The 13,533-nt window shown below is 37.7% G+C and overlaps 1 protein-coding gene across 1 annotated transcript in view; it reads right to left on the reverse strand.

The window, feature by feature from the left end:
* Window positions 1-6,531: 6,531 nt before the first annotated feature.
* The window catches only part of LOC109269604 (cytosolic beta-glucosidase), a 132,124-nt gene continuing 125,122 nt past the window's right edge, over window positions 6,532-13,533 (reverse strand). The window contains exon 5 of the mRNA XM_019453599.2: window positions 6,532-6,847. Within this exon, the coding sequence (XP_019309144.1) occupies window positions 6,807-6,847 (41 nt within the window). The 3' untranslated portion in view covers window positions 6,532-6,806. The remainder of the gene's footprint in view (window positions 6,848-13,533) is intronic.

A 13,533-nucleotide genomic window follows, 5' to 3' on the forward strand; every position in this document is an offset into this window, starting at 1 on the left:
ACACTCAGACTCCAAAACCCAAAAAAGAATCAACTTCATGGATCGCTGGCCTTGTTAACAAGTAGCAAATGGGGTAAGTTATATTTCAGGAGCACTGGCTCACCAAGTCCTTGTTAAGGGCACAGCAACTTTGGAAATGTCCTTGTTTTCAGGGATTTTCTTTCCGTTCACACACACACACACACACACACACACACACACACACACACACCTATACATCTGCTTCCTCTTTGTGAAATTTCTATAAGCCCATGACAAACAAGTGGAGCAGGGGAACCCACAGCCCATAGCCATTCAGAAGAAAGACCAAGTACAGAATGGGATATGAAGTCATTTCCAGGGGCCACCCAGATAATGAGGCACGACTTCATTTTCTTTTAATAATTTGTACAATAATTTTACTGTGGGTTTTCTGCTTACACAGAGAAATCTAGGCCCATTATCATAAATCTGGACAACAGAGATGCCATGGCATAAGTTCTACTCAGAGATGATCACTGATAATATTTTGGTCTTTTCACCTAATCTTATTTTCAAGCATTGTTGTATGGTCAATTTGTTTTATATCTGTTCATTTCTAGCCTACACCTAATCATGATCTTTAATTAATTTTGCTTATTTATGAGTTTATTGTCTGTGACCCGATCCCTGCCCCCAAACCCTCCTCTTGCCCTAGAAAGTGTGCTTCCAAAAGGATTAGAGTTTTGTCCTATTCCTTCATTTTGTAGAACCTGGGGACCACTTCAGCACTCAATAGATTATTGAATGCGTGAATCAATTGAGGTCAAATTGAGCATATAACATTAAATCTTATATTTCTCTCCCAACATCATAACAGTGTAATGAGCACATCTTGTGTGTCACCACAGAATCCCCTCAGTCTTTCCACTCATTCCAAGTAGTACAGGAGTGTCTAGTTCCCTGTAGGCCTTCATGAAGTTCACGCAAGAGCAGTTGGAGAACGCCTTACCCCCACTTGGCCTGGCCATAAAATATGAATTACTATATCCTGTGTAATAATTTTAGTATTACTGAATGTTTCGGTGGTTTATAGTTTTCAATATTACAAATAAAGTTATGATGATCATCTCCACATGCAAAGATTTTCCTCATTTAAGAAATGGAATTAGTAAATCAAAGATGAAAGGGTCTTTTTAACAACATATGGACCAACTACCCCCAAAAAGACTGTACCATTTTACACTTTCATAACAATACAGAAGCTGGTTCCTTTCATTGCAAGCTTACCAGTACCAAGTATTATCTGCATTGCTGTTTTGATAATTTGGTAAGTTGCATACAATTTTTTATTTTAATTTACATTTTTCGTATTTCTAGTATCCCCTCTTTTAGTAACTGTCTCTTATGGAAGATCAAGACTTTTCAGAATTTTGTGAGGAGTCAGACATACTCTACAACATGAGCCAAATCACCCTAGGAGATGGCCATTAGACCAAATGAAGGTTGGAGAGGAAATCTAAGGGAAGGTTTGAGTTGGAACAAGAAGGAGAAGGGAGCTGTTCAACTGAATAAACATGGGTGCCTATTCCTGGCCACATGGGAAGATAGTGGAGGTCCAGAGATGAAAAAGACACAAAACTGTCATCTTGGAGATACTAGTCTAGTGATCATGTTGAAGAGAGAACTGAATGCCTAAACTAAAGTCATCCTATAGAAAAATTATAGAGGAAGCTTTATTAAGGTTTGGCTTCATTGGAAAGGGTAAAAATGAGTTCAAAATCCTCCCACAGCAAATTAGGGAAAGTGGATTGTTTGGAATGCATTTAGATGGGCTATGAAAGAAATTACACAATGCTGGTGGTTTAGAGGTAGATGTACCTGGATTAGGTTCAAGTGATACCACATGGGGTAAATGATAATGCAATATTATAATAAGGAAACCCAAACGTAAGAATTAGCCAACCCTGGTTTCAACACTAAATTCAATGGCTTCTAGGTTATGGCCTTGGACATGTTAATTTCTTTGGTCTTCTATTTTCTTATCTGTGGAATGAAGATGATAATACCTTCTTGACAGGGTTGTGATATAATTTTAAATAAGATAGTGCATGGAAGAGCCTAGCAAATCAATGGTACAAAGTAGATAATTGATAAAAGTCATGAAGAAAAAAAAATGTTAAAGTTTTTTGAAGTCAAAGACAAAATTCCTCTGAAGACGAGAACTGTGTTTTGGTTACGTGAAATAGATCAGTGTCCCATTTGACCAGGAAGAGACAGGCCCAAGACCAGCATCTGAAAATGAAGAAAAGGTTGTAAAATATAGAAACTATGAAGAAAGTAAGAAGTAACAACCAAACAGTAACAGTAAGAACCACAACAAAATGCTGATAAAAGAAACTGGCCCAATACCTTTTTTTTCAAAAATGAAGGATATGAAATAATAAGTAACCAAAGCTACTTGCTACATGTTAATAATACTGTATGGTATACTTGAAATATTGCTAATCTTACATGTTCTCATTACCAAAAAAAGAAAAAAAAATCTTAACCTGTATGAGGTGATGGATGTGTTAATTAAATTGACTGTGGTAATCATTTCACTATGTATGCATGGATCAAATCATTACATTGTCCTCCTTAAATACACACAATTTTTATTTGTCAATTACATCTCAATGAAGCTGGAAAAAAACAAAAGTGACATTTTCCTACCTGCTCACAAAATTGGATGTTGTCACTGTTTATTTATTTTTTTTCTAACCTTTATTTATTTTTGAAAGACAGAGCACCAGTGGGGAAAGAGCAGAGACAGAGGGAGACACAGAATCCACAGCAGGCTTCAGGCTCTGAGCTGTCAGCACAGAGCCCGATGCGGGGCTCAAACCCACAGATCCTGAGATCAAGACCTGAGCTGAACTCGGCACCTAACCGACTGAGCCCCCAGGCACCCCTAATGTTGTCACTCTTTAAATTTTGACAATAAGGTTTGAAAAATGTTGTATTTAATAACTGTACATTTGCATATTTTGATATTAGTGGGGTTGTAGACCTTCTTCACATTGAAATAGTAAAAATTCTCTCTTGAAAAAAAAAGTTGTTTGTTGGAGGAGGCTGAGATGTAACCCCTCCTTTTATATCCAAAACTTCAACAAAATAAACACCCCCATTATGGATGTGTTCATTAATTTGATTGGGGGAATTGTTTCATAATGTATGTGTGCATCACATCATCACATTGTATACTCTAAGTATATCACAATTTTACTTGTCAATTATACCTGCATAAAATTGGGCAAAAAACAGATTCCTCTAAAACACTTTGCTATCCACATAGTCTAATACCAAATGTATTAACTATTATGTTTATATGGATTTAAGATTACTAGCAGCTCTCTTTTCTTCTGTAGTTATGACTGCTTTCCTGGTGGGGTGGGAGATAAAGTGCTGTGTGTGTTAGATTGAGAAATAAAAAAGTACATATCTAAAATATCTTATCTACTAATCTTTGCATGTGAATCCAATGCCTTCTCCTCAAGTGAACTTCTTACAGTTGGCTTCCCTGCCATCTTTCTTACAAAAACTGTACCTGTAATGCCTATAATGCAGCATTAGTTTTCATTTTGGTTTCTCTAAAGTGGAGCAATAAATTAAAGACAAAATAATAAGTAAAGGCAAAATACTCTGAATATATAATTCTTCTTGGTTCTTACAATTTCTTGGAAAACTTTTACTGTTGTTTTTCCCAGGTTTAATTTAATGATGTTTTATTAAACACCTCTCCTTTACTGAGACTTGCCATCGTTGTTTCACAATAAACAAAAGCTCTCTTACAGAACTATTTAATCAGCTAGGATAATATTTCCATAAATTAAATAGTTATACTAAAAAAATCTCTGATAAGCAACGTATCTAATTTTGGTAAGCATACAACTTCTCTGGTAGAAGTATATGTGCATGACTTAAGTGACCTGAAGTGACTTATTTCTAGCAATATGGCAAACTGGGTAATTCTAAACAACCTTCCTGACTAAAGCAGGTAAGTGGTGGATAAAATATATATTCAATCTTCAAAAGGCATTGCTGAGTTAGCACAAAAGGAAGTAATTCATAGAGGTCAAAGAAAAAATGGAACTAGGAACTTTGATGGATAAGAGGATACCAAAATCACATTATATGTAGAGGTTTCTGGTAAACCCTAGAGTTCATGAGCTTCTGTTTTGATGCTGGAAAAGGTGCAGGGGAATGGAGCTAAAATCTAGGATCTTCCAGGGGTTCCTGGATAGATCAGTCAGTTAAGACCCCCAACTCCTGATTTTAGCTCAGGTCATGATCTCAAGGTCATAAGATTGAGCCCCGTGTGGCCATGAGATCAAGCCCCATGTTAGGCTCACTGTGGAGCCCAGAGCCTGCTTTGGATTCTCTCTCTCCCCCTCTCTCTCTCTACCCATTCCCTGCTGGTGCACGATCCTTCTCTCTCAAAATAAATAAATAAAGTTAAAAATCTAGGATCTGCCAAAGGATGGAGGTTATAAAGGCAAACTCCATGAGGTGCAGCCCCTAATAGCTATACATTGAAGGAAAAAAGAGACATAAAAATTGTGTTTATCAATTTATTGCATTTATTGATTCTATGCTAAGTGAAGAGAAAAAAAAATCCCATTTGAGAATTTGCCATCATTAAACAATCATTGCAGAGGTATACAATTCAAATTCATGCTTTCATTTTAGTAAAAAAAAAAAAATCTACACTGAAGTAAAGTGGTCCTGGGTTACTAAAGCTGCCAAATATCATGAACACATACAAATGCCTTTTGGAGGAATCCAACTACAACCTAGGCCTCAAGAAATTCTCACAAGGTGCCAATTAAAATGAGTAGCTTGTGGCCTAAAAATCACAAAACACAAAAGGAAACACAAAAAGTGACCACCAGCAGGAACAAAGAGATGAATATCAGAAGTGAAAGTCTTCAGTGATTGCAATAATCGGACAGAGTATAAAATATACAAATTCAATATGTTTAAAAAAAATAAAAGAGAAGCTTGAAAATACAGGCAGAGAAGAGAAATTACAAGGAACAACTAAGTATATTTAGAAACACCCAAATTACACTCACATACATTAAAAATAAATTAATTAAAATTAAACATAAAATGAGTAAATAGGAAATTGGAGACAACACTTAAGAGTTTTAGTGAACTGAAAGATCCAAATAAATGATCTAGAATGCATCTTCGAAAGAAAAGTGACTGAAAACATTAAATAGGGTAAGATACATAGAGGATAGAGGGATAAATATCTGGCATAAACCTTAATTGGTGATCCAGAAAGAGATTGTATTAGTCAGAATAGGCTAATCTATGGCACAACAAAAAGTAAACCCCACATTTTAGTAGCCTAACAAAACAAATGTATTTCTCACTCATATAAAGTTCAGTGTGTATCAGGCAAATTTTCAGGGAAATATCTCCTCCAGAGCAGTGGAATCTTGTGCATCTTCCACCTCAATAAGTGGTTTGCTGCCAAAGGAGAAGACAAAGCTGAACATTAACAGAAGAGGCATCAATGATCCTGAGAATACATAGCATTATCTCTGTTTCTGTTTGCCCTCCGGTCATAAAATCACTCCATTCTTCTACCCACACACAGAACACACTCAGCCCCAACCCAAAGGCCCATCTGTCATTGCCCTCAGCTCGAAATCCAAGAATTCTGAGTGAGAGTCACTTAGTCTTTCCAAACATGGCTTCTCTTCTCATGAGATCTATGAAGTCACCATTATGCCACACCTCACCTAATCGACTGTGAAACAAGAACAAAATAGTTACGGTAAAGATTCCCGTTTGAAAAGGAAATGAATGGGAGACATATAATATAATATACCTTTCACTGAAATCCACTGGACAGACACTGCGCGTGCTCCTTACTCAAGGGAGATTTTCCTTAATTAACCTCTGATTCTCCTCTTTGGAGCAATCTTTGTCCATTGGTTTCATGTCCCATGGTGTCATTCTCTGTCAAGTTATTCCTTTTTAATTAGTATCCTTGACCACATCTAAAATGAGCTTTGGGAGTCATTCACTGTTGTGGTCTGCACAGGTTTCAAAACTGACTTTCTGTTTATTGAAAGTTGGAACCCAATGGTTGTTTCAAATCTTAAAAGTCATATGTTTTGTTTTCTTTTGTTTTTTCAAATCCAGACTCAGAGTTTTTTTGTCGTTATAGGTTTCCTAAAAACTTATTAACTTTCCGAACTATTTGCTCCCAGTCAGTTACATGTGCCAGTAATGACACCAGAGGTACTCTTAAAGACATTGTTTTTAAATATGATTTCTTCTTTTATTCTCTTGTCCCTCATACTTCTCTGTTTTGATTTAATGGGAGGTACTTTAAGGCTATCTGGAGCAATGAAGGGGGTGGAGGTGGGGGTTGGGTCATTTTATCTATTGGTAGGTTTTGCTAGTTGCCAGTTTTAGGTCTTTTGACTTTCTCAATTCTATAGGGTTCTGAGTTTCTATTCCCTATTATTGTGCAAACTGACCTTATCTCTCTTGAACAAATCCCTTTTTAAAAAATGTTGATTAATTTATTTTGGGGATAGAGAGGAGAGAGAAAGCATGAGCAGGGGAGGGGCAGAGAGAGGGAGAGAGAGAATACAAGGCAGGCTCCATGTTCAGCACAGAGCCCAATGCAAGGCTCAATGCCATGACCATAAGATCAAGACCTGAGTCAAAATCAAGAAACAGGCACTAAACCAACTGAGCTATCCAGGCACCCCTGAACAAATCCCATGTTAATAACATTGTCACAGGTTGGGTTCTCCAGAAAGTAGATGCCGATGTTGGGGTTAGTGTACAGGATATTTGTTAAGGACCTTGGGATCAGCACCTGTGAAAGAGAAGAAAAGATAGGAGGACTGAGAAATTGAGATATGGAGGCCCATGACGGCTTCAGCCTACCCCACAGGGAACTTGGGCACTAAAATTGTCCAAGACGATTGTCACAAAATGGGCTAAAATGGCTAGATGTTTATGCATCTGTTCTGATCAGTCATTGGACTGTTGCACCTTTGTGAAAGCTGACTAACTGCAGCCAAGTAATTCTGTGAAGACGCTGTTATCTGATGGGTCCTGTTAATGGAACTTCCAGAAACAGAGGAGTAAGTCCTTCTATGCAGAGAGATCTAGACAAAATATCTTGTCCATCCCCATCCACTCTTGTGTTCCTCGACTATGCTTCTTAGCATGTTGAGTAGCCGATTTTCAACAATTCTGGTAGGCCTCTCTTCCTGGGGAAAACTTAGTACAAAAAGGTGAGTGGAAAAAACAGACAACTCCCACCATTGCAGATGGTCTCTGGACCACAACTGACATTTAGTGTCTCCATCCTCCACTAGATGATACAATGAATAGATTACATCGTTGTAAACCCACTTACACATTTCCTTGTTGTATAAGCGCCCGCTGGTCTGACACAATACAACGTGGGATAAACCAGTGAATCAAAGATCTATAAACCCTTCAATAGTGGTGCTGGTTGAGATCCTGAAAGCAGGACAGGAAAATGCACACACAGAATATGTATCTGTTCCTGTGAGAATTAGTCACTGTACCTTTAATGATAAGAAAGAGGCCAATATAGTCACTTTGCCCCTAAGGTGACTCATTGGTCTCTTCAAAAAATGGTGCTGCATCTGGAGCCCTTCAATGGTATCTATTATTGATCAATCGGACATTTAGCAGTGGCAATAGCTACATCAGCTTTGGTAAGTTTACCTTCATGTTGTTGACACCATTCGTGGCCTCCATCACTGTTACCATGACCACCTCAATCATGTGTGCCTCATACCAGCACTGAGGAGGTCAGTAACAAAAGTCATTCGAATACTTGGTTGTGTAGTATCTCTTTCATGAAGGATATTCTCTGATGGGTATTAATATGTCCTAATAAAGATATTTACACTTAGCACCCACCCCCATATGTTCATCCACATGCTGCTATCCCAGATCACCCTGTTCCTGGTCTTTTACTCTTTCTCATTTCAGATGTCTGACCAACTGTCCAGGATATTCACATCTGCACTTGAATCCATATATATTTTAACCTGAGGTAGTCACTCCTCTGAATACAAAAGTTGATGACCAAGTGTGCCACTAATGTGTCTGCCAAACCTTCCACCCACATTCTTTTGTCCATAATTCAGGCACATACTCCTAACCTAATTGAAAGAGAGGCTAGACCAGCTACTCTTATTCTGTGCCTGGAGTGTTCAAACATTGTCTCTGCCACAGAGATTAACAGAGAATAGAGAAAAGGTAATGTTCAAGTCAAGAATTGTTGAGAATTTTCCAGAGCTATGTAAAGACACCAATTCTCAAAACTAGGAATTACAACAAATCCCAAGAGTGTTAAGTAAAAAGAAACCACACCTCAGTCATCATCATAATACTGAAAAACACCAAAGTAAAAGAGGTCTTAAAAGATAGAGTGCCCACAAAGGAACAGAAATTAGACTGATTGATGACTTATCTCAATAGCGATAATCAAAGCCAGATTATATTGGAGCCACTAATGTTATCAGAAAAAAAGAAAGTTGAACTAGTGTTCAAGAAAGAGGATGAAGACATTTTCAGATAAATAATATGTGGGTAGCTAACCTAGCACAGATCCTGCCTGGATTACAGTCTATAGGGATACACTTTAAACGAAAGGAAAATGATCGCAGAACATCTGAGATAGAATGGTGAGCAAAAAATACATAAGTAAATGAATAAGATTGAGAAATATGTGGGCAAATCTAAGTCAACATCGACAATTCAAAAGAACTACAATATTTTTTAACTGTTGGAGAAAACTAGAAGAGAGTTAAAATACAGAATAACAATAAGACTTAAATTGAGGGGAGAAGGTGATTAAGTGTTTAGGGTCCTTGAATATCTGGGAAGATGATAAAGTGGTGGTGGTCATGGTAGTTGAGCAAGTCTGTTAAAGGCGTTAGAGTAACAAAAAAATACATTGAGCACATAACATCCAAACATATAAAAGGAAAAAAGAAATGAGAAAAAGATGATACATATAATCATATTATTTTACCAACATATAGACCGGGAAGCAGCAAAATGAAACAGTATATTTTTAGGTGTACATATCAAACCATAAAGGAAATTTAGACAGTAATTTAGAGAAGATTCAGGATAGTGGTCACCCTGGGGAGAGTATGCAGGGAGGGGGAGCACCAAAAGGAATGCAAAAGGGAGGGTGGGAGAGGATTAGGGGAACCTAGGTTTCTATTCTTAAAGCTAGACAGTGAGTACCCAAGTATTTATTTTATGATAATCTTTTAAAGGAATCAAAAATGTTTTAAATACTCTTTTCCATGTATATTTCATCAAAAAATAAATCTACTAAAATAAAGGTAAGGATGTGAGTTGAGGGATGTGTTAATTAACTTGATTATTGAAATCATTTCACAATGTATATGAGCATCAAATCATCATGTTGTATGCTTTGAATATATTACAATTTTATTTGTCAATTATACCTCAATAAAAACTGAAAAGAAAACAATAAGTAAATAAGTAAACAAATAAACAATGAAAATGACTTGCCAATTCGGAGTGTGCAAAGTGCCCATGACTATTAATCATTATAGGTTGTCAGCACCTATATTTTAGAGAAGGAATGGACAGTGTCAATTAATGCAATCAATCAATCCAGAAAAGCATTAATCCAGCAATTTGAGTAAGTAGAAATCAATTAAGAGTGGTTCCACTCTGGGTATATAAAACTATTTGGATGTGCTCTCCCTGGAGAAGAGAGGAGAGAAGAAAAGTACTCCTAGTTTGGTTACTCAGAAACTACTCTTGAGTATTGGGTCTGGGTTTGTCTGACTGCAATGTGTTAGATTCTATATGTGCTAATGGCATCCTATGGTATGCATACTGAATTTCACACTTTATGGGCTATATCTCTTTCTATACAGCTTTTGTTCCTCCACGGAAAGTATAGCAACAGGTTATTGGTTAGCAACAGCAACAAAAAAGATAGTTAATAAGGCTTGTATTTCTTCTAAAGTTGCTTGAATAGTGTCTGCTCAGTTCCTTGAAGAAACTAGGATAAAATAATGGTATACATTTTAATAAAATATGCAGGGAGTTTGACCATTAAAACTGCCATTATTAGTATTACCGTTATCAGTAGAGAAGTTGTATACCTAATTCTCCATACATTATGCTAAAAAATTAAAGCATTATATCTAATGCAATGTCAAACACAATGTTAATGTAAAAACTAACTACAGGAAAGTACAAATGTGAAAGAATGGAATTCTAAATGAACAGATTAGAAACATGGTAGCAAGAAGATATCCTCAGCTTCTAGAATTAGCACAGAGGGTTTTCTAATGCAGCACTCTGAAAAATAACTCATTCATGGAAGTTCTACCTGTCATCATTTACATTTTCATAAATGATACGGAAAATGACTAGTTGTTAAAATGCAATATTGACATCAGGTTGATAATGAATCAACAACCAAGAAATGCTCAGGAGTGTATTCATCCAAACTATCATAATTGGCCAGACCCTGTGATTTGTCAGAGAGAAATGTGAGAATAAAACAATCAGGATCCCTGCCTCTTTGGTCGAGTGAAGCAAACAGGTAAAGTGAGTCCCTTGTTTCCACTTCCCTGTATCTTAGTAGGTGCTTACTCAAATGTTAGCTAACTTATGGTTGGGTAGCAGGTTGAGTAAAAGTGCTTTCAGAATACCAAGGAGCAGGAAATATTTGAGCTGAATCTTTAAGGAAGGACAGGACATTTCCAAGAAGAGAGATATTCCACTAACAGAGATCAGTGGAAAGAAAGATGTTTATTTTTCCCTCCAAAATGTAAGATAACACAGGGCTAGACGGACATGTAAGCCCTGAAGGATTCCAAGTGCCTGTAACAGAGGCTGAGAGTGGAGATGAGATTGGGAGGTTGATTGGACCATGTATGAACGGCATCTATTCCAAAGTAGTTTGTACTTACTCCTACAGAAGATACAAGGCCTTCAGAGGTTTGCATGCAGGAAGCAGGCATGCAGGTTTTATTTCTCTAAGGAGGAGAGCTCCTGCAGCATAACAGAATGGCTTGGGTGAAGTGTGCCATGCTGTAGGCCCTGAGTCAGTGACCACTTGTGTGTGATGGAAGGTGTCCAGGTGGTGGAAACCTAGTGGGAAAGGCAGGTAAAATCAGGGGATGGATAACTGCTATATGAAGGTTAAGTGTTGTGATAAACATATACACAGTGGTGCTTTGGAAGTACGCAGGAGGGCTACCTACTTCACGGTGGAGAAGTCAGGGAAGGCTTCTAGGAAAAAGTGAGACTAGGAAATCAGGAAATAAAGGCAAATAATGTACTCTAATAAACTGCTCAGGACACAACCATTATGTTAAGAGATCATAACTGATTCTTATCCAGTGGCATGCATTTTGGGGAACATGGCAAGTATACATATGAAAGTAATTAATGTAATAAATGAATAAAATCATAAGAACCGCATTTAATCTTCTTAAGCACAAGGAATGTTTAACTGATTAATCATGCACAGTGAACATTTATCAAGGGCTACACATCAGAGAAGCTTCAAGAGAACCTTTCAGGAGTGCCAGAATTGTATCCAATGAGATTCCCACCTTGGAAAGGGGTTAGAATGGGTCCTATTTCCCTGAGTCTCTTTCAATACTGAGGTTCCATTTCTGCCACCTTCTAGCTCAAGAAGCTTATAACCTAATTGATGAGGCAGACTTTTCATGCCAGAAAAGAATAAAGCTAAAACAAGGCTTTACAAAAGTAGGAGTAAGTAGTTTGGCGCAAGCCGAAACTTCATGGCGTTTCTGAGAGATGAGTGGAGAACCCTGGACTAACGGATTCTAGACAGAGGGGAGTTCCTAGGCAGAGGGCCTAGGAATATGCAGAACCATGGCTTTCTCTTTTCTTGCTTCCTTCCTGCCTCCCATCCTTCTGCCACCCCTTTCGTTCCTTCTGTCAATAGATATTTACTGAACCTAGAATTTCTCTTCTAATCAAAACGTATTTCTTCACTGCAAGTTGTTTGTGGTTCTATGAAGGGACACCAAAATGAGAAAACCTACCCTCCCCTTCTTCTCTCCTAAATCTAATTCCATCTTCTGGAGACAGGAATAGAGTATTGACCAGGGAATATATCCCCAAAAAAGTGGTGCCCAAACTAAATCATGAAGGAGCCCAGAAGATACTCCAGGTGGAAAAATAGCTCACACCAAAGCAAACTACAGAGTGCGGCATATTCCAGGAACTACTACTAGGATCCAACTAGGGCAGAAGCTTAGGGTAGTGAAGAGGGGTGAGAGGTAGAATCCGAGGAATCGTGCAATAATGACTCTCAGGACAGCAGACAGACCTGGCTCATGGCAGGAACCGTCAGAGATAAGGTTGAATAGGTCATCTAAGGTCCTGCTGACTGGAGAACAGAAACGAACTTGACAGAAACAGGCTCCTGCTAGCCTTCAGAACTCTGTTTGCTAAGCAGTTTTGCACACTTGAAAGCAATCTGGGTACATATAGGCCTCCTGACTATAGTTTGTGTTACCTGTAATTATTATTAATTAAGGCAGAGACTCATGTCTATGAAAGTAGTGTGGAAATCTGCAGGGTTCATTTTTGTATTTGTCAACTTTTATTTGAAAACAGCAGGTGAAATTCTGATTTGAGCAACGTTTAGCCTCAAACTATCATGCAGATTGTTTTGGTATCCATGTAATTGCAAAAGACTGCTTTGGTCGAAGCTCCTGAACACTTTTTATTGCTAATTTTGGCAATAAACCTGTTAATTAGTTAATTGTAAAACATTAGTGAATCAAGCAAAAAGAATCCATCTGTTTATAAAATTTCAAAGATCTCTTCTGGGCATAACATTTAAAAACAAGAGCTGGCTTGCACTCTATTGCCTACTAACTACAGACCATCTCTTTGGAATATTTGTACAGTCTCCACTAGGACTAAGAGGTGATATTTTAATGCAACCATTTGCCATATTTGAAGGCAATTTTGTAGGTACATGGTGCTGCATACCATGTGTTTCAGGGACTGTTAGAAAATGAAAAATTAGTGAGGGATACACAACTTTTTCATTGATATCCCAAGCTGAACCTAGAAATAATTAGCCAAGCAGGAAAAGAAAGCAGAAGGACACTGCACACAGGAAAACACAGTTATAAAAGCAAGTCAGGAAAACAACAACAGAGGACTGCAAAAATTCCTAACAAGGAGAACCAGTAGTGCACACAGAAAAGGGCAACAGAGAAGACTGGCGAGTTGGACAGGGTCCAGACTGTTACAAACTTAAATTTCCATAAAGAGAAACCTCCTGCAACTTTACTAACATAGTGTGGGGAATCCACTGAAAATCTTCCATCTAGTGAGTGTGGTAAATAATTGGTTTTTAGGAGTATGATGAAAAACGTTGTGAATCTTTCACTTGGAAAACGGGGAGGATCCTAAGGTCTTCCTTGTCCTAGCTCCCAGAGGCAAGTGTAGAGGAAAGCCTGGAAA

Source organism: Panthera pardus, unplaced genomic scaffold (assembly GCF_024362965.1).
Source record: "Panthera pardus isolate Hobbes unplaced genomic scaffold, ASM2436296v1 HiC_scaffold_13, whole genome shotgun sequence".
Lineage (NCBI taxonomy): Eukaryota > Metazoa > Chordata > Mammalia > Carnivora > Felidae > Panthera > Panthera pardus.